The 24,180-nt window shown below is 37.1% G+C and overlaps 2 protein-coding genes and 2 long non-coding RNA genes across 8 annotated transcripts; 2 read left to right on the forward strand and 2 right to left on the reverse strand.

Annotated features, from left to right (window-relative positions):
- The first annotated feature begins 805 nt into the window (after nucleotides 1–805).
- Nucleotides 806–8,083, forward strand: LOC110048944 (uncharacterized). Its single transcript, XR_016206686.1, has 5 exons — nucleotides 806–1,049; nucleotides 2,226–2,293; nucleotides 2,720–2,788; nucleotides 2,981–3,046; nucleotides 6,713–8,083. It is a non-coding gene; the product is annotated as an uncharacterized LOC110048944 (long non-coding RNA).
- Nucleotides 8,084–14,617: 6,534 nt separating this feature from the next.
- Nucleotides 14,618–16,506, forward strand: LOC149113151 (neuropeptide FF receptor 2-like). The gene has a single exon (XM_089287968.1). The coding sequence runs from the start codon at nucleotides 14,817–14,819 to the stop codon at nucleotides 15,918–15,920; it is 1,104 nt and encodes a 367-aa protein (XP_089144094.1). The 5' UTR covers nucleotides 14,618–14,816; the 3' UTR covers nucleotides 15,921–16,506.
- A 1,689-nt stretch (nucleotides 16,507–18,195) lies between these two features.
- LOC149113152 (galanin receptor 2a-like) lies at nucleotides 18,196–20,011 on the reverse strand. Its single transcript, XM_089287969.1, has one exon. It carries the CDS (start codon nucleotides 19,441–19,443, stop codon nucleotides 18,412–18,414), a length of 1,032 nt encoding a protein of 343 aa, XP_089144095.1. The 5' UTR covers nucleotides 19,444–20,011; the 3' UTR covers nucleotides 18,196–18,411.
- A 1,312-nt stretch (nucleotides 20,012–21,323) lies between these two features.
- Nucleotides 21,324–23,362, reverse strand: LOC149113153 (uncharacterized). 5 transcript variants are annotated; one of them, XR_016206691.1, is made up of 4 exons: nucleotides 23,079–23,362; nucleotides 22,240–22,724; nucleotides 21,701–21,840; nucleotides 21,324–21,428 (listed from the first exon to the last, which is right to left on the reverse strand). It is a non-coding gene; the product is annotated as an uncharacterized LOC149113153 (long non-coding RNA). The 5 variants fall into 5 exon arrangements; XR_016206689.1 differs by having other exon boundaries at nucleotides 22,240–22,862; XR_016206692.1 differs by having other exon boundaries at nucleotides 22,240–22,522; nucleotides 23,079–23,360.
- Nucleotides 23,363–24,180: the final 818 nt, after the last annotated feature.

Consider the following 24,180-nt stretch of genomic DNA (forward strand, 5'->3'; position numbering starts at 1 on the left):
CGGCTATAAATGCACCTTAACAATGCGCCTACTCTTATGCTACGTTCGGGACTCAAGCCAAGGGTAAACCAGGTGGTACAGAACAAAGTACTCGGATGTAAATTCTAAACGAACGAAGCTGACTTGATAAGGCAAGCAGAGATTAACCAATTGAAAACTAGAAAAATAGAATAATCTTTAGCAAAAGCTATATTATAAATAACTGAGCGCTCCCTCATTGGTCGAGAAGTGTATTTAGATGAGAGTATGTAAACACGGTTACGTTGTGACGTTTTAGATTCGCCCGTATTTTTGAGAATTATTTTATAAAAGCAATTCTCGAAAGTTATGCAAACCCTCGACTATGTCTCGGGTTTGCGTAACTGTCTCGAATTCTCCCAACCCGGCCTCCTCTTGTTTAGATGAGGCTAAGTGAACACGGGAAAAGTGCTCTATTGCTTAAATCTTGGGTCTTTTTAGGGGGGGTAGAAGCCAAGTGGTCGCAAGAACGACATTAGCATCATGGTACACAGGTGAACGTCTTAACACAAACTTTTAGAATGAAGTGTTTCCAAGGCAAACTGGGGAGGCTTTGAAGAATTGAATGTTCCACATACGTGAGTTAACCTTGGCTTGACAAAACTAACTTTCTTAAAAAAACATGATTTCGTAACATTTGACTCCACAACACTGTTGGTTAAAGATCAGCAAGTGGATATTTCAAGGAATGAAACCAGCGTTGTTGCTCGTTGTTGATTACTGAAACATGAGGTTTCCGAGCCACCTTTTCCTCGCGCCAAGGCCCCGCCGGCTAAGAAAGACACGCGGCCCTGGGACTCAATTTGCATTACAAATTAGTTTTTCGCTCTTTGCATGAGGTGGTCGGAAGCTCCGTTTCTTCTTTCAAACTTTGCCTTTTGCCATTTCTACATTACAAGAAATGTTACCGAACGTGTTCCAGACACAATCCTTTTCCTGGTGGAACCTTCTGGAGGGAAATTCGGTCACTTATTCAGGTGCCAGAAACAGCAAGCGACCTCAAGATGCAGTGTCCTCTTTGACCATCTTCGGTGTGTACATAAGCTTACGTAACAAAAACTTTATGTTTTGTTGCTGCTTTCTAGTACTTAAACGGTTGAAAATATATCAAATGCTGTAAGACATTTATTTAGCCAATAATATATCGATATTTCATGAATTAAAGCGCGGTAAATCGAATGTTAGGCCGCAGTGTTTCGCGATAGTTCACCGGTTTACGTTTTACAGACGCACGAGAAGGAAATGAAACTCTTAGAAAGTTCCAGCTCATAATTTCCATAATTTCACTATTGTCGACTTACTTCGATGGCGATCAGCTTTTCTTCTTGCAACTAGTTTTCCATGAAAACCATAGAAAGGCGAAATTCTTCTACATAATCAGATAATTTGCCCAGGATAAGATCATTTCCAGTGGTAAATACAGTCTTACTTTTAGCCCTGGAAATTATGCCTAGCTTTTTTTTCAATGTGGTGCTTGTTGATTGGAACTTGCTTGTACACGTAGCTTGAATATAGAGCTCTCGGACTGAAAATACTGTTAGGGATGGACTAGAAGATCATTGATTTGGAAGTGGGGTTTACATGAATTTCGGCTCACAATGTGCAGTTCCAGAAAATACCCACACTCTCCCCACAGAGGGGATTGGTATTTCCAGGGGGGGGGGGAGGGGGTCAGCTCTGTAAGACCAAAAAACTGAAGGAATGTATAAAGCTTAATCAGAATTTCCAGATGGGTAGGAGGGTCTTAGAAAAAATCCTATCCGTGGGGAGGTTATGGATATTTTCTGGATCCACACAATATTTTTTTCCTCCTTCCATTCCTGGCCCCAGTTGTTTGAGGGCTGGATAACACTATCCACTGAATAAATCACTTTCCTGTGGATAAGTTTTAACAAAACAAACCATATTATCCACTAGATAGTGATTTATTCGGTGGATAGTTTTATCCACCTTTCGAACAACTGGGGCCTTCAGGAATTGTTTCTCATACCAGTTTAGCATTCCTGTACCTCCTTTCTCCTTCTTTCTTTGAATTTCTCTCTCCCCTCTGCCCAACAACAATCCAATGGATGACCCCTTACATTTGATTTGCTTGTTATAAATTTTCGTCAGTGATTGTTTGAACATATTTGTACGCATGATGTTACTATTGTACTTGAAAAAGTCAACAGTAAATCACTTATCATAGTGTCTGTATTACTTATCAGGCAAAACATGAAGCACATGAACATAATGTGGTGATATTGGACTTCAGATACAGCTACATATATTAAAGGTAATTTGTGGTGTATATATGGGAATGAGGAACTCTACATAGCAGCTACCACATGTACATGTAGTATCAGTTGGAATTCTGGCTCCTAAGAATCGATGAGGAAGACAACACCATTATTGAACATGGCATACATCTTATTGTAGAGATGTCAGGACTCCTTTATCAAACATGTTAAACTTAGCTGTTAAAAGGGTTAAATTAAGAGCTTATCTACCTGGAGAAAGCAACTTTGCAATATTTATGATGCAGCATTTTTACAGATGTTTATTTTTGGATTATTTTCGTTAGTCCTGAAAATCTTCAGTACAATTCGTAATGACAAAATATGAACTCTGGGAATTTTCCCTTTTCTAGGCAATTTGGGTTATTGGAAAAAATGTAAACAAAGCTGCTGTTGAAACAACCTCTTTTTTTTTTAATTATCAGGCAAACAAGAAGCAAGCATCAGCATGGGACAACTAAGATCAATGGAGGAGACAGAAACAGCTGGATCAGGTTAGTTTATATTTCTGGTATCTGACTTGTTGTTGGCAAGTGTACTTTGAAACATTGTACTGTACACATGTATATATTACTACTTTCATTAGTTCTGAGTAACTCCATCAGTTAGACATGCAATGCTAAAGTATACTGGTCGACGGTAAGAAATCGTAAGTAACTCTACAATGTGTTTGTATCTCTTATCAGGGCAAACAGGAAACACATAAACACCAAAATATCAGTGGAGGAAGTAAAATACATCAGACACGGCAGGTCAGTCAAAGTTTGATGTCAACATACTTATTGATAACTGACAGATGATTCGAAACGTAATCTGAGTCATGTTTTTATCTGAGCACCCTTACTAACTACTGATAGATAATTCCAAAGTTTAGCAGACAAATCATGTTTTGATCTCAACATTCTTACTGACAGTAGACAGGTTATTCCAAATTTTAACCAATAAGTAGTGTTTTGATCACAATGTTCTTTCTGACAACTGAACGATGATTCCAAATTTTATCAGAAAGCTCATGTTTCAATCTCAACATCCATACTGTGTAGACTTATATGTCTAGTAGAGACAAATTATCTGATGCCTAATTTATATTACAATAGGAGAATTTATCCATCTGGGACAACTGACAGATGATTCCAAATTTAAACGATAAATCATGTTTTGATCTTGGCATCTGCACTGAAAACTGACAAATGATTCCAAATTTTACCGACAAATCATGTTTTTATCTTGGCATCCATACTTACAACTGACAAATGATTCCAAATTTTACCAGCAAATCATGTTGTTATCTTGGCATTTATACTAACAACTGACAAATGATTGCAAATTTTACCGACAAATCATGTTATCTTGGCTTCCATACTTACAACTGACAAATGATTCCAAATTTTACCAACAAATCATGTTATCTTGGCATCCATACTTACAACTGACAAATGATTCCAAATTTTACCAGCAAATCATGTTGTTATCTTGGCATTTATACTAACAACTGACAAATGATTGCAAATTTTACCGACAAATCATGTTATCTTGGCATCCATACTTACAACTGACAAATGATTCCAAATTTTACCAACAAATCATGTTTTGATCTTGGCATTTATACTTAAACCTGACAAATGATTCCAAATTTTACCAGCAAATCATGTTTTGATCTTGGCATCCATACTTGCAACTGAAAAATGATCCCAAATTTTACTGACAAATCATGTATTGATCTTGGCATGCATACTTACAACTGACAAATGATTGCAAATTTTACCGACAAATCATGTTTTGATCTTGGCATCCATACTTACAACTGACAAATGATTCCAAATTTTACCGACAACTCATGTGTTTATCTTGGCATTCATACTTACAACTGACAAATGATTCCAAATTTTACCAGCAAATCATGTTGTTATCTTGGCATTTATACTAACAACTGACAAATGATTGCAAATTTTACCGACAAATCATGTTATCTTGGCATCCATACTTACAACTGACAAATGATTCCAAATTTTACCAACAAATCATGTTATCTTGGCATCCATACTTACAACTGACAAATGATTCCAAATTTTACCAACAAATCATGTTTTGATCTTGGCATTTATACTTAAACCTGACAAATGATTCCAAATTTTACCAGCAAATCATGTTTTGATCTTGGCATCCATACTTGCAACTGAAAAATGATCCCAAATTTTACTGACAAATCATGTATTGATCTTGGCATGCATACTTACAACTGACAAATGATTCCAAATTTTAGCAACAAATCATGTTTTGATCTTGGCATCCATACTTACAACTGACAAATGATTCCAAATTTTACCAACAAATCATGTTATCTTGGCATCCATACTTACAACTGACAAATGATTCCAAATTTTACCAACAAATCATGTTTTGATCTTGGCATTTATACTTAAACCTGACAAATGATTCCAAATTTTACCAGCAAATCATGTTTTGATCTTGGCATCCATACTTGCAACTGAAAAATGATCCCAAATTTTACTGACAAATCATGTATTGATCTTGGCATGCATACTTACAACTGACAAATGATTCCAAATTTTAGCAACAAATCATGTTTTGATCTTGGCATCCATACTTACAACTGACAAATGATTCCAAATTTTACCAACAAATCATGTTATCTTGGCATCCATACTTACAACTGACAAATGATTCCAAATTTTACCAACAAATCATGTTATCTTGGCATCCATACTTACAACTGACAAATGATTCCAAATTTTACCAACAAATCATGTTTTGATCTTGGCATTTATACTTAAACCTGACAAATGATTCCAAATTTTACCAGCAAATCATGTTTTGATCTTGGCATCCATACTTGCAACTGAAAAATGATCCCAAATTTTACTGACAAATCATGTATTGATCTTGGCATGCATACTTACAACTGACAAATGATTGCAAATTTTAGCAACAAATCATGTTTTGATCTTGGCATCCATACTTACAACTGACAAATGATTCCAAATTTTACCGACAACTCATGTGTTTATCTTGGCATTCATACTTACAACTGACAAATGATTCCAAATTTTACTGACAAATCATGTTTTGATCTTAGCATCCATCCTTACAACCGACAAATGATTCCAAATTTTAGCGACAAATTAAAATTTGATCTCAACATCCATACTTGCAACTGACAAATGATTTGAAATTTTAACGACAAATCAAGATTTGATCTCAACATCCATACTTGCAACTGACAAATGATTCCAAATTTTAGTGACAAGTCATGTTTAGTTTCAGCATCCTTACTGACGACTGAGAGATGATCCCAAATTTCAACTGAAAACTCTGTTTGATCTCAGCATCCTTACTGTAAATGACAGATGATTCTAAATTTGTAACTGACAGATCAAGTTTTGATCTCCACATCCTTACTGACAACTGATCTGCACTGACCAGTGAAAGATGGATTGAAATTTTTAGTGACCGCTCATACAGTATTTCATTCGCTACATCCTTACTCAGAGCTGGCTGACAGGCTATAGTCATGTTTTCATGTGAGGTTTGTTATCAACAGTTATCAACAGTTATCAACTGACTCCAAATTTTACTTACAGATTATGCTTTTATCTCGGCATCCTTCTTTCACCTAGAACTGATGATCAGTAAATGAGAAATCATTTACTGATCAAAACATGTTTCCTTCAACAAATGAGAGAATAAGCTTTTTTTGCTTAACGGGTTTTTTTTTGTATGGTGAAAGATCTTCTAGCTTTTTTCACGCTTGTTTTTATTCTCAATTTTTCGCACCCCATTCATATATATTTTCGCTTGCGCGCCACATTTTTCATTCGTGAAAGGCTATAGACTGATAGCCGAAAGCTTATGTTTTCAATATATTTTTAACCAGAGAGCATTTTTATTCCAATAAGAAAGATAAACTGGTTGGCAAATGTCAGCTGAACTGTGTAGTTCATGAAACAATTTAAATGGATACTGTAATTACTTTTTAAAACTAGAGGTAAAATTTGGTGGAATATCTTTGAATATTTGGGAAGTTCAGGTTTTTTTTAAATGAGTTTGAATCCCGTGCTATGGTCTTATAACCAGTCTGCAAATTCAACTTTATTCCTCTCTGTTTAAAGAACAACGGAAATCAAGAAGTACATCGTAGCCATAGTTACTGTAAATAATGTTGATGTTTTCTGATCCATTAGCTTACAAAAGTGATCAAAATCCAATTTCTCCTCAAAATCAGTACATTGTAGACAAAACAGGCGATGAGAATAAGGACAATCATCAATACGGGAATTCTGTAGCCTATGTATGTGGAACAGGGTGAAGAAAGCTTCACGTGGTTGGAAAGCAAGTGCAAATGCAATACAAAGCTTCAGTATGATATATATCAAACATTTTTGTTTTCTCTCTTTCAGGATTTCTCAGTGATCAGACGATTGATGAAAGATGAAGGCAAAGACAAGACACTGGAGGCAACATTAAGAAGGCAGGACACTTAGGACAAGACATAGTATGCAAGGAACAAATGTAAGACAGATTAAGATCGAGATATTTTCTGAAAACCCAAAAGTAGGACGTGTAAGATTTTTTTTTCGTGGACTAAATGTTACGATCGACTGTGTTTTCTTCACAGTTAAATAGAACACGAAGGCTATCTATAAAAAGGAACTGGCCCGAAAAATAATTTACAGATTCACAGTAGGAAATGTGTTGTCAGCTTTGCTTTACAAATTGTAATTCAGTTTTAATCACATTGTCTTTATTCACGATGCGAGAGCTTGGTAGATTGTGTGACTGACGCGTACGTGACTCTTGAGAAACAGTGCTGTTGCGTCACACCAGCAGCCGTTGAGAATATGTTACTAAGGCCTTGTGCGGGAATTTCAATACACGGCATTGCAACAGGAGATTTAGCAAATAGAGATTGTAAAGTGCCTTTTGATATTTTGTTGGCTTGTTTAGACAAACGGCAAGGCAGCAGGGTACCAAAAGAAACTTTATTTTCTGACTTAGCAGTTAAAATACTTCAACATTTCCTGAATTTGAGTAATTCCCGACCAAAACTTTCGTGACATATTCTCAACGGTCGTTAGTGCAGCGCAACACAACTGTTGTTCAATAGTCAAGTACGTTTCTATCATATGATTCACCGAGTTCTCGTATCGTGAGCTTCGAAAGTCTTTAATTTTCCTTGAGAAGCAAATTTTTACAGTTAGCCTTCGTGTTTACTAGTTTCTTTCAAGGACCAATTTCAGAATGGATTATCTTGTTTGTCCAAAATCTCTTAACCAAAAGCGATTTTAAAAAGTTTTCTTGAAACCAGTTAAGTTTTTGTCGAGTTAGGTTTGTACAAAATCAATTTCTCTTGTTTATTAAATGTTTCCTAAAAATTGTCTTGGCTGCCTAAATTTACTGTTAGAGTAACCCATGTCAAAATTTTTAATTTTCCCGCCAAAAAACTTAGAAAAAATACGGGCGCCAAAAATACGCATGCGCCATTTTTTTTTATTTTCTGTGTCAACCCTTGTTGAAAATTTTTATTTTCCCGCCAAAAAACTTAGAAAAAACACGGGCGCCAAAAATACGCATGCGCCATTTTTTTTTATTTTCTGTGTCAACCCTTGTTGAAAATTTTTATTTTCCCGCCAAAAAACTTAGAAAAAATACGGGCGCCAAAAATACGCATCCGCCGTTTTTTTTTTATTTTTTTCCTCTGTTAATATTAATTACTGTGTATTACTATTCTTAACTGTTATTCAATAAAAGTAATAAATACAGCACTCAAACTTGTTTTGTCTTCTTTTGTGTCTTTTATTGACATTAAATAATGACAAATCAATAACTCACAAGTTTTCTTTAATTAGTTTATTGAAATTCAATTAAATCAGTTACAAAGGTGTCATCAAAAAAATTTGCCCTATATATACTAAGACTTTTGGCGGGAAAATTGGAAAAAATTTGCACAGCGTTTCCCCTGACAACGTTTTTGACAAAAATTTTAAGGGGGTACCCCCTATAATTTTTCCCGCCAAAACAAATCAACATATACCATCCTGAGCACAAACTAACAAAAAATTTTGAATCCAGTATTGTAAAAATTTGTTTGTGTTTAAAATGGTATATTCCATGATGATATCTGATAGTCAGCCATAAAACGACGAACAGCTAAAAACCTATTTACAAAAATGAGAAGAGCAAGTTAAAATTTCTACAACTGCAACGTTTCTACACAACATTGAGATGATAAAAACATTCCTAAATCGAAATATTTAAGAAAGTTTATATAACCGGGTGACTTGCGCCCCAACTACATAACCTCTATTAACTACAGCGATTCTGAAATATCGCCACCTTCTCAATGTTGTGCAGAACATTACAGTTGTAGATATTTTAACTGGCTCGTCCCTTTTCTGTATATAGATTTCTAGCTGCCCGTTATTCACAGCTTAATGTATTTCAAGAAGATAGCAAAGGCAAGCCATAAACCCGATTACTCCTACGAAATTAAAAAAAAAACGCGAAAACTTCAATCTAGTGCTAGCATTTGAAACATTTTAGAGCTTCCGTCACTTTTAGCAGAGATGAAAAAGCAAAACCCGACAAATTATAGGCCAATTTAAAAAATCTTCATGGCTTGCTTCGTTATCTTCAAGAAATTACTTCAAGCGAGGTGTTAAAGGTTAATGTCTGGTTATCAAGCTTCAAAATGTAACTACATAACCTATGGCTTCTGTTAAATATTTTGTAAACTTTTTCATATGCGAACGAAAGCAATAACATTTTAGAAGAATCAGACAATTGAAACTATAGCTTTGATAAGCAATAGAGCTAATGGCAAATGTTTGGTAAATTTTTATTCGTAGCAAATGATAGCGATAAAATTTTAGAAGAATCTTACAATTGGAGCTTCCTTGGTGATAACAAATGTATTTAGTGAATACAAAAGATAGCGATAAAATTGTCAAATAATCACACAATTGGAGTTAAGTGTTGAAAATCAAAGATGCAATAGTGAATACTTTTAGTAAAAATGTCTGTCAGTTGCCGAAGAAAGCTGATCATTTCCACCAATAAGCCAATTAAAGCTTCAACTTTTTGAAAAGCAACAAATTTTTTCGTTAATATTTTCGGTAAGATTGTTTATCAGTCCAAATAGTAGTTTTAATTGACATTTTAGAATATTCAGACAATTGAAGCTACATTTCTAAAACTCAATATATCTGATGGTACAAAATGAAAGCCAAAAAAAATTGAAAAATCAGACAATTAGACCTACATTTTTGAGACGGGACAATGAAAAAAGTTGCTTGATACCAGACATTATTCGAAACAGCCTCGCTGGAAGTTAAACAAGAGGATATATTTGGTTTCTGATTGACCTTTTTGCGCTTATTTCCCTTCCGAAGAAACAATACATACCGAACGCTTTCCGTACATAAATGTATAAAAGAATATCTCCTGATAAATCTAGTATTTTCAGGAGACGAAGATCAATTCAGAAACGCAATGTCCTCTTCTAGAATTATTTATTTTCAAGGTGGCTCTGCATGTCAATACACGATAAACGTCAAAAAATAATCGCGCTTTTTACTATAGCGCATTAAACGAAAAAAAAAAAAAAAGAAACTCGAGCGAAACAACGAAAAACTATGAATAATATGTGGTGATCATGTCAACAAATGCTTCAAATATTCAAAAATTAACTTGACTAAAGTTGCGAACAAATTCCGATTTACAAACGAATCGTTAACGATTCCTGTATTAATTTGAAATGTTTCGTAATTTCAAATAACGAGGAAAAAACGATAGAAATTGTTTGATGGTTATATTGAACACTTTTACTTAACTTTAACGCAAGTCATTAAATAATTTTGAGCAAGGAAATGTGCTCTTTTGACATGTATAATTCACATCACTGCTTGAACTTCCTGGGAAGATAAGGAAAAAATCAAACGTCCACCTCTATTCAACTGCAAATCGAAGAGTCGATCACGACACTTCATTAATTTCGTATCTGAAAATGCTAAGATTTGAAAAGATTAGATTCTCCGACGACAATTTTCAACGACCAGTCAATTTATGTTGATTATATATTGAGCAAGGCTATTGCCCTCCAACAGACAATTCACATTATAAATTGAAACGAAACCTTCGTGAAACGTAATACTCAATGCGATTTTGGAGAACAAGACAAATTGAAATTGTTCAGTGTTGAATTGTTTGTCCAATTTATATCAAAACAGAATTTGCTATGATTGACATGATCACGTAAACAAAAGTTACTATCACGATTTGATTTCAAAATGCAGCGCCACCTTAACATACTCTACAAAGGTCATCACCTAGTAACAGGTTTTCAAACTTAGGAGAGTTGAGCGATTGTGCAACAATTTGGAATTTGCAAAAAAAATAAAAATAAAAATGATACTCTACTTTGACAAAACACACGGACTAAAGCGTGCCGAACCGATGAAATGTAACTTGATCAAGTTGATGATCGCTAAAGCAAAGAAATAAAACTCTCCATGATTTGAAAACATGCACTAAATGATAGCACGGAAGCGGTTGAAAGCTTTCCGTTGAAAATGGCAGAGTTAATTGGCGATTACAACCGAATTTAATTTTTTCGCGCCCGTATGTCACTCCGACGCAAATATTTCAGCAGAGAGAAACATAAAAATTCAGTTTTGCAAACAAAACGAATTTGAACTCGATTATATTTTCTCTAGTTTAGGTCCTGCCTTTTCTTATCGGAGAGATTTCAATTCAACCAAATTCTCAAATGTCATTCTTAATCGATTCTTAACTTTGTCTTCATCCTCCCTGCTTGAATCCTTTTGATCTCCTTGTGTTTTCCTGACTTTTACTCCCTGAAAATAGAATAGATAAAAATTCCATAAGGAACAAACCCAAATGTGGAAACAAACGAGTAAACGAGGAGCAAAGAATTCACACTGAATATTGTAGAACACGAGCGCACGTTGACAAGTACAAGACAAAGTTTCTCAAAGAAACGCAACTAGTGTCTCGTATGGTTCCTGAACTAGCTTTAATTCTAACGTACGTTTTACTCTCTACTAAAGCCATACGGTTGTCCTGAAGTTCAAAACGAAATGTAAACCAAATCGGCCCGCAAGCGCACGTGCAAGAATGACTAAGAGCCGGTAGTTTAGGTTGAAATATTACCTTAGAAGATAGAATGCAGAGAAATTGATACTAACCATCGGCAGAAATGCGTGTCAACCGACTTCTCTTCCTAAATGTCGACGCCATTTCTTCTTGGTATAAGATTCGCTTCTCGTGTATAAGGCAACAGCACACATCTTACTCCGACGGCAAACATCTCAAAGTGACAAACAAGCACCTCAGATCAGCAATAGTCATCATGAATATGCAAAATAAAATTAGACCAATCAGCTAACAGATTTGTCACGAATAGGTAAAGACAACACCCTTTGCACGCTTTCTTGGGCTACAACTTTGCATTTCCTTCGTTTATATGGACCCAACGTGAACCTGTATGCACTACTGAACAAACAAAAAGGTCATTTTTCAAATATAATTAAGCTTTTATTACAGTTCTTCGATGCCTATCTCTCCGGCTCATTTTGAAACTGAATTTAGTTGCGTTCGTTTTAACATTCAAAGATACAAAAGTTGATTCATGGTTACCATTATTTTTTCTATCCCATGATCCATTCATCCTCATGCCACACCAAAAACACCGTAAGGCCCAGAACAACTTAAGTTAACGAAAAGTGGCAAAAAACGTAAGGTTGTCTAGGTCACTAACAAGACAGTCTCGACGAAAAATCCTTGTTTTAAATTTAGCCATAGGTAGTTGTGTTTCGTCTTCGGCGGGAAATGCGAGATGTGACCACGTGACATTTTGGGGAGCAGGGATGGCGTTGTGAGAGCGCTCACCTCCCACCAATGTGGCCTGGGTTCGATTCCGGCTCAGTGCCATATGTGGGTTGGGTTTGTTGTTGGTTCTTGCCTTGCTCTGAGGGTTTTTCTCCGGGTTCTCTGGTTTTCCTCCCTACACAAAAACCAACATCTCCAAATTCCAATTCGACCAGGATAGAGGACCCGGATGAAAACCAGCTAAGGCTGATGTGGCTTCCTCTCTAAATAAAGTAATTAATTAATTAATTTATGCACATTTTCAGTTCTTGAATAACTATCGCAAGTCCCAGGCGTAGAGAGTCGCGCGCTTGCTGTGAAATTGCACACAATTTTCATCAAAAAGAAAACTTCTACTTTCCCCATCACCGTACATTTGCCTGAAAGGAACCCACATGGAACCCAAGGGGAAAGCGACGGGTTTGAAATAGCGGAACGCCCAGAGAACGTGCCGCTGATGAAAGCTTTCATAGCTGGTGATGGTTTGTTCTGAACCAGAATAAAAACATTAACAAAGTCAGGTTTTTTATTAGCTTTGAACTTTTATAAAATTTGTTTATTAAGTCCATTGATGCCTCTTATCTTTACAAAAATTGGTGTTTTTTTTTTTTGGCTCTCGTTTGTACAAGGTGATCCACCCTTTTTTACACCTGGCGCCTATTTTATGAACCTCCTATTGCCGTGGAAGTTTTCGTAGAGCCCTAAACCTCTACGCGCTCGTCACTGATCACCTTGTACCTCTTCTCTTGCGTGGACATATACAACGGTGGCATGTTACCATGGTTACCAACCGTTTTGGTTTTTTTGTAGCATCTTCATTTTGCATCTTCTATACGCATCTAGTACGTTGTAAAATATTGAATGGTTAAGCTTAACTATGAGACGCAAGCTTTTACGGTTGTACAGGTCTACCTCCTCAGTATACTAAGTACTTGACGCATTTTTTTTAAAAGATCTAAACAAAACTTGAGTGTTATTTTCGTTGTTTTCATGAATGCAATAGAAAGTTTTAAACAGAAACAAGGTCATACTAACTGACGTACTAAGAATGGTTTTGAATAGAAGCAAGGGTCGTACTAACGTACTAACTTACCAAGGAAAGTTTTGAATAGGAGCAAAAGCCATACTGAGGTACTAAGAAACGTTTTGGATAGAAACAATGGTCATACAACGTACTTCCTTCATTTATCATATCACTGAGACAACCACGTGCACTTCATTGTGATTGGCTGAGAGCAGGCCAATTGATCGTTATTCCTAACTCACACTGCAGTGCAAATTAATGCGTACGGGTGTAATTGCTACTTTTAAATCCTAAACAGCTAGCACATTTTAAAATCAATGTGTAAGACATTTCCTACCAACATAACTTTTTAAAATTGTTTCAGAAAGTTGTATCTTAACGTGCCTATCGCAATTCGACAATAAAAAATGGGTTTCACCAAGCAGTTTAGGAAAAATAAGCACTTAAAGCTAAAATTAAGGGTAATTTTAAGAGGTCGTTCCGTTGCTGAGGCAACCAATTTTGCAAGGCCATGCAGTTAAGCACTATTTGTTTACAAATTATTGTGCGTTTATGTGATACCTATTTTACAGCATCGCTTGATAAGGGGCGGTAGTATTGATCCGTCAATCTATAACTCCTGGAAAATGCTAGAAACTGTTGCCAGCCACCTTAAATCATAACTTGCATTGGGATTCTCTTTTCGAGGTAATATATATATTTTTTAGCTTTAATTTCCAAAAGTGATCAGCTGTTCTGCTGGGAACAGATGAATATTGATAAGGCACTACAGTAGCCACATTTACATCTTAAAAACCTATCTTTGGATATTATCTATTACTGTAGCACTCAGCTCAGTAAATAAATGCTCAACACTGTAAAAACTACTAAACAAAAAGACAAAAAACTTAAGATTTAATGTAAATAAGAACCATTACACAAGTAATGTAAATAAAATAATCCTTTTTCTAAAGAAAGAACGTTGGAGTTGTCTTCTAAAGTGTAAACTAATCAGCGACAAATGTTCGGCACGCTCGTTGAAACTCCTTTGTGCCTGTGCTCTAAATCTGAAAATATTACACCACAGATTCTGTTTTAAAGGAGAAAACCTCCACTATCTGTAGAACAACTGAAAAATAGAACCGAAACTGGTTCAAAGGCTTTTCAAAGCAGATGACGACGCGTTCTTTTCATATTTCTAATGTAAACGTAACTAGGTACAAACATTCTCTTCATTAACTAAGGTTCTAAATTTTTAATATAGAGACGTGAGGGTATTAGTGTTTTTTCATTACATTATCATAATCTTCTTTTCCAAATGGAGTTGAGATGAACTTGTTGTCATCAATATTAGCATGACAAAGATGGATTTTGACATAAGATCTGGTCATTAATATCAATAAGGTTTGAAATGCCTAACACCGCATTATTGAACAAGATAAGGGACCTAAATCTCGACACGTTTGACTCACGGAAAATTAATTTGGCCAAGTAGAGTTTCCTCTTAGCCTGAGCACTGTAGCGAAAAGTCAGTTGTCTAAACTGTTGAGAGTAAAACTCGAAAGTGAGAATAGCTTTGTCTTTACACGAACGAAAAAGGCTCGATCCGAAAAATGATCAAGAAAGCCGCGAAATTTGTGCCTCCGACGCTTCACACCTTAGATGACACAGAATCTGACGGAACATCTTCAAATCTAAACTTTCTACATACCTTTATGATTGTCTTTTCTTTGGTATTTTTCGTTGGTGTAATACTTGATATATTCGTAATCTTCGTGATGGTACGAAGTGGACAATTGCGGAAGAATATTTCCAGCTTTCTGTTGTTTCACTTGTCTGTTACTCATCTGTTGTTTCATGTGGTCGTCCCTGCAGTAACTATGAGAGGCAAAACTCTTCAAAGATCAAGTGACGCGATGTGCAAAGTGTCCGCTTTTGTCGAGCACGCGTGCCCAGCTGCAATTTTTAGCACTCTAATGGCCATCGCTTGGGACCGTCACAAAAACATTTTACAACCCTTTAACAGTCTGGTTGCAAAAACTATGAAATCGTATTTACTGCTGGTGGCAGTTATTTGGACATACGCTGTGATATCGTCCGCATCGTTTGTTATCAGCACGACGGTTCGGTCTGATAACATTTGTTCGATCGTAAATAACACACAACAGCAATGCGAGGAATTAAAGTCCTGTCGCACACCATCAGACTGGAAAGTCCAGCTTTCAGTGACATTTTATTTTCTGGTGGCGTTTGTCATTCCTCTTACTTATATGACATTTGCTTACACAAGAATTGCTGTTCGATTGTGGAAGAGAAGCAAAACTGGAATAATTCACAGCGCTGTAGCAAAGCATAAAACAAAATCAATTCGTTTGCTGCTGGTCGCAATTCTTGGTTTTGTTCTTTGTTGGAGCCCAAGTATTTTGATCAATTTGCTGGATAGGTATGGAGTTCTTGAAGGCCTATCTCTTGAAGAAAAAGTGAAGTTAAAACTCTGGTGCCACTTTATAGCCCCAGCATCGAGTTCGTTAATAAACACAGCAGTTTATGCATACTTTAGCCCTGAATTCAGGAAAAACTGCGTCAAATTTGGTTGCTGTTGCTGTAGTTCTTGTCAGCCTTTCATTCAGTCATGTTCGCAGTGCGGTGTTGATCACCGAGTGGGTTCAGACGAGACGAGTATGAAGAGATTTACAAGGCAAAGCGCTGCGAGTTAAAAATAAAACCAAACAACTGCGCAAGTCCAAGAAAAGCATACAGCAAGACTGCAACATTACCTCGAGGGGCGATTTTACCCAGAAAATACGGAACTTTTTTTTTTACTTCATCTTATTGTAGACTGCTATGACAACCGGCCACGTCCACTCTAATTTGAAAACGCAGCTTTATTTCTATGGTAAGGCCTACCGTCCACACTAATCCGTCATGAAAACGGAGCTTTTCAAAAACACTCTTCAAACCGGAGGAATTTGAAAACGTCGGCTTTGCGTTTTAGTGTGGACGGAAAACATTTTGAAAACGGAGCTTTTCGAAAACGATGACGTCACGATAATCACGTGATTTCCCTGCCCGAGTTTTCTTCAAACACAAATTTAAATTAACCGGTGATTGTTGCGTTTTAAAATTCCTCCGGCGTTGTGTGGATGGAAAACATTTGATGCGTTTTCAGAGAGAAGCCTCCGTTTTCAAATTCCTCCGGCGTAGTGTGGACGGAGCCTTAATTTAGTAGTTACAAAGAAATCTAAACATCTAGTCAATTCAACAGCTTTAGCCGGAGTGACAGTGCATTAAAGTTAGGGGAGGGGAGGGTGAGGTGATGGGTGAGGGGTGAGGTCATCTGTTTCGTTATGTGTATCACCTTTATTAGAAAAAAGTCCTTAAGTATTCGCATGGTTTGATTGAAAGTTTACCCTAGTATAGGAAATTTTAGCTTCTGCTTATTGACGTATCTTGAATAATTGCGATCTCTTAGCAATTTAGCGTATAGAAAAGGAAAATCATGAAAAATCAAGGAAATTATACACGGTAATGACAAGCTAATGCTCTGAAACGTAAAAGCGTTGAATTTCCAGTAAGTTAGGGGTTTTGGGGGTTCTTAGCAATAAACTGAATAATTTAACTTAATCCGTTGGTATTTTCGTTTGCACATTACTCCTATAAAAAAAGTTAGGCGTTGAACACTGTGTAATAATGAGGCCGCTGTGACGTCATGTTACCCAGCGACTTTGGCGTGATTAAAACTGCGGGCTCAATTGATTCCAAGTGGGTATGTCATTCATAGAGTGTGATTGACATTGTTTCTTTCGTTATTGAGAAAGTCTTGCGGCAAGCCTGTATCTCTTACCAAGGAGAGCAATTATTTCAACTACGCCCCATCATTTTACATTGCACAGTTCACATAAAGAATTAATAAAATTGAACATTAAATTGAGTAGTTAGACTTGCGACCTGCTCGAAACATTAGTGTTTAAAGTAAACTACAGCTTATCCTCAAAAAGTGGCCCTAAATTGGCCCTGCTATGTAGCCAAACTAATTGTGGTTACAGTTGCTAGTGGTAACTTAAAAAACACTCAGATTTTATACGACGTCAGTGAGTATCAAATTAAACCAAATACGAATAAAATGGATCACAGAGCAGGGCGGAATCCTTTGTAGGAAAAAAGATGGCGGCTATACATTTTATCACAGTACCATGCAAGCCTGACACAGCCAATAAAGTACAAAGAAAGCCATATTTTTGCAATATTTGTCCCTGTGCTAACAAAATTGTGTATGCTAGGTTTGAAGGTTTTAGAACTTTTCTGTACGTTTTTATGAGTGTTGTTAAATTTTCCGTGCGCTAAGAATTATGGGTAAATGTACCAGTCGCCATCTTTTTTCCGTCTTTCTTCGCCCCCAGGTTCTTTTCTTTGGCTAGACTGATCAAACCAAGCTATATAAAAGGGAAATATTCCAAAGATGTTTCCACATAATTTGTTAAAACGCGTGCCTGAACTATCACCAAATATGCACTTCGCTCATATACGAAATATTCCCAGAACATCAAGAGGAATAATCTGAAAACAAAATTCCCTTTTGTAGGCCTAGCAAGTGTTATCGACCCTTTCATAGCTTCTCTGCGGTAGTATACATATGGTAGATTTTTAGGGAAAAAAATAACTAGAGCATTAGTTGTAGTGTTCGGTTTGAGACACGAATTTGTCCTTCTTTATCCGTTTCTCCTTTCGACCTCAGCCTTTGTGGTCGCGACTGGAGTACTCAGACGGGTATCCTAACTCTACCCTAGACAGGATAGGAAGCAATCATTCGAAAACACAAAGAAAGGATAAAAGATAAAAAAACTGTTCTGATTCGGTTCCAGTTATTGTTGGCATTCAACCAATAAGGCCCAAAACGAACTGGATCCTAGGACGTCTTTAAGAATCATTTCATGGTTAATATTTAAAATGTAGGCACGCTTGGCGTGCAAAGAGATGAAACATTGCATTCAGTTAAATGTTGACGTATTTCACGTCACAGTTTGGACGCAAAGATCCAGTTTAACTCGTTAGACTAGTTTACAGCACTCTTCTATGTTGACGTATAGCGATGCTTTCGTAAGAGCTGTACACGGGTTCAAAGGCATCATAATTACATGAATTTAGCTGCAGATCCGTTTCACATAGACACAGTTTGTGAGTGGATTTTCTTAGAAATACTGTTCGTTTTTACGTTGCTGCTAGCCCAGTTAGCATGACTGGTTGCACTTGATGACGGCGATGGAAGCAACACACGCGACACGTACAACAGCAACAACAGAATTTTAAGAAGTGTTTCCTAAATTCGGGACTTAAAAATGCGTAAATAACTGGGTTTACACAAGAGCTTAAAGTCTTAGCTATCCAACACCAAATTTGTAGTATGAAAGTATTTTCAACTGCTCCATACACGCTCAGTAAATCAATCCAAAACGTCGGCCCCCAGCAAACGACAAAACCAAGAACTGCCACGACCATTAAACGAGTTGATTTCACTTTACACTTGGCAACTGCACCATGAATTGTTCCATTTTTGCTTCTTTTCCACAAACTAACGGCAATCTTTGTGTAGGTGAGGAACATGTACATTAATGGAATAACAAACGCCAGCAAAAAGTAGATTGTTTTGGATAGCTGGGTTTTCCAGTCTGAAGGCAAATGACACCAGCTATACTCTTTACAATTTTCCGTGCCGTTGTTCTCTTTACGGCAGATTTCCTCAGAGTCTGTTTTAACGCTATAAATAAAAGGAACGGACGTTATAAAGGCGTAAATCCAGATAGCGGCAACCAGCATTAAAAACGTCTTCAAGTGTCTCGGTGCCAGGCTCTTAAAAGGCCGCAAAACGTTTCTGTGTCGGTCCCAGGCGATCGCGACCAAACTGCTAAAAATGGCGGCTGAGCATGCGAGGTCGATGAGAACTATGGCCTTACATGTTGAAGAGTTCATGTCGTAAACTGCCCCGCCCAAATAGAACAACGTCACGGTAAAATAACACAGATGCGTGACAGACAAGTGGAAAATCAGGAAACTTGAAATATTCTGCCGTATCTTACCACTTCGTACCATAACAAAAACTACCATGATGTTGAGAATAGCACCGCTTAAAAATACAACGTAATTTGTCATGAGCAATAACGAAATTAAGTCCCTGCTATATATGAGAATAAACGACGAATTGCCCTCTCTGCCTTTGGTCCAATTTGACAACGTTTCATTCATTGTTTCACTTCTTCAAGTTTGTCTTTTAAAGTTAAAACAACAAGCAGTTTTGCTATGAAAATCCAAGCTTTCAAAAACCTTCATACAGAAGGCACAGACAACCTCGACGATCAAATGAAACTTTAAACGAGGTGGGAGCGACTGTACATGGCAATTAATATTTACCATTTTCACCTCCCGCCACTCTGGTAACAGCTAAGTAAATAACATCCACAGGAAATAAGCTCAAGAGTAAATAAAAATAACTTAGGAGAGCTCATTTCAAACGCACCGGTGGCGGCCGGTTGTCACCTGAAAAACAACTTATTGCTCAAGTTCTAATAAAGTGATATGTTAAAGTCCTGTTCCGGTCTTACAATAATGAACATGTACACTACTTCGACTGACGTGACAAGGCAACGGTTTAAAACAATACGAAGAGGGAGCTCTCAAGAGCAGATAAACACAAGCGCCTTTAGAATAACTTTTCAATTTACAACTTGGCTTTGAAAACAAAAGATGGGCGAGAGGAAAATCAAGTCAGGAAAATCGAGGAAAATCAAGTCAGCTTTTTCTGTATTTCATTTCGTCGGCACAAAAAAAAAAAAGGGCAATTAACAATTCGCGTTCCCCCGTCAGTAATATTAAAGTATGTCTGTTAAGTTTTGTTTTGTCAACAAAGGCCAAAGCTTTCGGACTCGATGAAGCAGGTAGGTTTGATGCACGGCATGGAAATTATTGCTGTCTAGTAGCTCTTTCAAAAACACTCTTTCATTTTTTACACTTCAAACCTCCATAAACCCTGCATTGAACGAAAATGGACTTTAAATTTCCGATCTTTGTTTTATCAGTTTTAATTCATTTCTGGCATCCATTGCGAATCCCCTCCATTGGCCGTCTTTGTTTTAGGTTGATTAACGCGGACAAAGAGACAGGAGTTATTAAAAAGGGAAATTAGAGCCATCTAGAAATGTAATCCACGCTAAATCGAGCAAAGTGTTTTTAGCAGGTGCAAATAGACGGGTACTCGCACGCTTAATTCATCCCCCACACGAAAGACGCGTAAGACTGGACTAGAAAAATTCCAAACTAATGACGTAACCCAGTAGAGATCGGTGAAGTGATTCTGATTGGCTCTTGGTCGGTTTTGAATTTTCCCGCGCAATTAACAGCCAATCAGAGACACCACAACGGATATCTGTAGAGCGACGTCATCAGTATATAAAATTTTCGATGCCGCCAGTGTGGAATGAATTTTGACATTCGTTTACTCAGCTAAAACCTTTTTAAAGTTCAGTATCTCAACAAAAACTCGTGGCGAGATCGCAATAATTGGCCTGGTTTATTGAGCTTGAACGCTCGATAGGAACCTGGGGAAGAGATGAAGGCACTGTATTGGTTTCCAACCTCGATTCCAGGGTTTTCCCTTAACAAAGGAACAAAAGCCTTGGAACTTATGATTGCCTTTATTTTATACACACGAGAACACTCCAAACAAGTTGTAGATAACTTTACTATTTTTAATTTACAAAGTTCGCATCTTTACACCAGTCCGGGATCGTTATCAGATTTGATAACCTCGACCAAAACAAACCATTAACCAATCGCTGCGCAAGTTTTCGTTCACGTGACATTATTTGGTAGCAACAGTGTATAATTCAATATGGCGGTCGATGGGGCGCTGCGATGAAAGGAGTTACTTTTTTCACAACATCACAATGCAATTTCATTTAATTGTAATTGTATGTTTGCTTCGCAATAGGTTACTGGATTATGGAATAGAAACAGAGATGTATGGAAGAAAACTGTCTTTGTCCAAAAGCTACAGCGAAAAGTTTCATTTTCAGATAGACACCGTATAATATTTGTTCCGAGTAAAAACACACGAAGGTAGACAACAGTTATTCTGTTCACAAAAGCGTTGTTTATTGATACTAATATGATAGCTTCTATTTTCACTCAGACTTCATTTTCTTGGTAGTTGGCGAAGCTGGCTGTTCAACAGTCTGTATAAAATATAAACGAAACACTAACAGTAAATACATCTTGAGTTCACAAATTGACACTGAACAAGTTGCTTCTATATTCCAAGCAGAGAGCTGTAACTGAATTTCGTTCAATTTGCATGAGCGAAGCGTGGTTAGGACCGAAACATCTCCTACTATGATTCATTACTATGAAATGGAAACAGTTGGAACAATGGAACAGTATCGAAACAGTTCGCGACCCTCCCTCTGTCGACTCTCTGTCCAGATATACTGAAGATAGAATAGCTTACCTCGATGGTCATATCCCATCCCACGCCTAATTCCATTTCTGCGATTGCTAATTCAATCCCCTCTGCCGTATTGTACATTTCGTTTCCATCTTTGATGCACTGGAGTTCTCTTTGTCGTTGTGGGCTCGCCTGATATGGTTCTGGCACAACAACAAAAATATAGCAGGTATATTTACTTTAATTCGTGATACACCTCCGTTCAGTGGAATGGGTACATGCAACACTTTATGTCGCGAGATGTGACAGTAAACTTGGAAGTCTTGGCATTTCCGGAAAAAAATTGTTTTATTTGTAGATTAGTAGTCTATTGTTGTGCATTCGGTGATATGGAAAAACGCTTTTAATGACCGATTCATATAAAAGAAACTATAATTCAAGTAATATGTTTTCGTACCATAGTTCACTCGCTAAATCCCACAATAAGCTTCATTATATAACGACTGGTGTGCCAGAAAACTGACCTAGCTTGGCCGGCATTTCCGGAAAATATTTCAGGACCGCGAGTTGTTGAAATTGACTCTAAAATATAGGCAACTTACCCTTTAACGTGATTGTCGATTTTCCCGCAGTCCGAAAGGTGTTTTAGTTCCCTGTTTATGAAGTATTGCACCCGGCCTATCTGTCTTCCAGCAACTTCTCTCAAAGTGTAATTTTTCTTAGCGCTCTTGGATACCAGACTGTGGCACGTCTAGAAGTGTCTCGGGTATTTCTCTAATTTCCAGCAAAACACAACGAAGTGCGAACGAGTCTTTGTTTCCAATTTTCAAGAAGGACATGAAAAGGAGTTCCTTCTGGCCCCTTGGTTTTGACCTCATGGTAACCCTTCAAAAGAAAATAAACAACTAATGTTAGATTCGCAAGTGGTTTCCCGACCACCTGGACTGCCGTACCATGAATCGAGCGACTCACTAAGAGCTATAATTTTTTCTGAAGGGGCTTGGATGATTTATGTAAGTTACTTTTACGTACCCCTTGATTTTGCCACCAGTAATTCTTAAAGTTGAATGCTGCGTGTTTGTCAGGCCTAAAAGGAACGAAAATTTTATGCTGCAAAACTCGACAACAGTAAACCTACCCTATGTAATGACCAAGCTATATCCACAAAATCGACATAAATTTGCTATTTTGATTCTATGGGTACCAGCATCCGCCGTCTCAATACCTAGGAACATATCGATTACAGCTGTAAATATGGCCGCCGTTACAAACAACACATCGCAAATCAAAATACCCCCGTGCACTTTTTTCACAGATCGTGCACAACACTAAAAACACGTTAAATCCCAAGAATATGGCGTGAAGATTAACGACATATTTTTTGTGATTTTCGCAAAAATCTCCAGGTAACTTAAATCTAATGACAAAATGAAAAACATACCTGGTTTGGATGCAAAATTGCAAGCGCTGTTTCACTTTACGAGTAACATTTTACATCGTTTACGCCGGTCTTCAACCGCCATCTTCAAAACACGTGAGGCTCCTTCTTTTCTGGTAATTATCGAATAGAATTATGGGTAAATTACCCGAGTATAATCGAACAAATAACGAGCAAAGCGAAGTGAATACGAAAATTCCCTGTTTTTGAAATGGCCGCCATGTTGTGACGTCACATGGTTATCAAATCTGATAACGATCCCGGACTGTACACTATTTACAGTTTAATTTCTGTTCAGGGCGTTGCTGTGAAGGGTCCTGAAGCTAGTAACAGATTTCTGAGTGTGAAGTGTAAACAGTGAACTGGAGTCCTCTTGGTCGGGTAAGATCCGAGCTCAAACGACTCACTTTTTCCTGACGCACGGCTTGTGAAAGAAAGAAAAAGAATAGAAGACAAAATAAATAAGAAACGGAGAGAATGAGAAAGAAATGCAAGAAAATACGATAACACCAGTAAAAATACGTAGGCTATGAGAACTGCCCTTAAATATAAATGATGTAAAAGTTTTATTTAACAATTAGATTATAAGCTTGATGTTTCTATCGCTCATGGAAATCGAGAGTGAATAATCTAATTGTTTTAGTATAAACCTACTAGTAGTTCAAAACTTTATCCAAATCCTCTCCACAGACACGTCGGAAACGCCAAGAAGCGGCCGTCATTTTGTTAACAAGGGCACACTGCTACGCTACTCACTGTCTATCACAGAATAGATAGTGAGTAGCGTAGCCAATCAGAGAACGGCATTCATAATAGAACGCTAGTAGATTTATACTAGTAAGAAATATCCCACTAAACCACTTATAACTTCATATTTTCAGATCTTAAGCTCCCCTCTCCAATTGTCTGTAGCTATACGTTCTGACAGCCAACAAATGTCAAGGCTTTTCGTGTAGAAGTGCGATAAAACAATCAGTGAACATTACCATCTCAGTCGAGCACAGAACAACGAATATTGTGCCTAATCAGTTTGTGCGAACACAACACGTACCGAAGATCGCAATTACACACACAACTGCTTAAGTTGTGTGTATAACTGTGATGA

This window comes from Orbicella faveolata, unplaced genomic scaffold (assembly GCF_042242905.1).
Source record: "Orbicella faveolata isolate gen_17 unplaced genomic scaffold, um_ofav_v1 contig_15, whole genome shotgun sequence".
Taxonomy (NCBI): Eukaryota; Metazoa; Cnidaria; class Anthozoa; order Scleractinia; family Merulinidae; genus Orbicella; species Orbicella faveolata.

Excerpts from the sequence above, each read along its gene's own strand:
- LOC149113151 (XM_089287968.1), top strand. The coding sequence starts at position 14,817 with ATGATCAAGAAAGCCGCGAAATTTGTGCCTCCGACGCTTCACACCTTA.
- LOC149113152 (XM_089287969.1), bottom strand. The coding sequence starts at position 19,443 with ATGAATGAAACGTTGTCAAATTGGACCAAAGGCAGAGAGGGCAATTCG.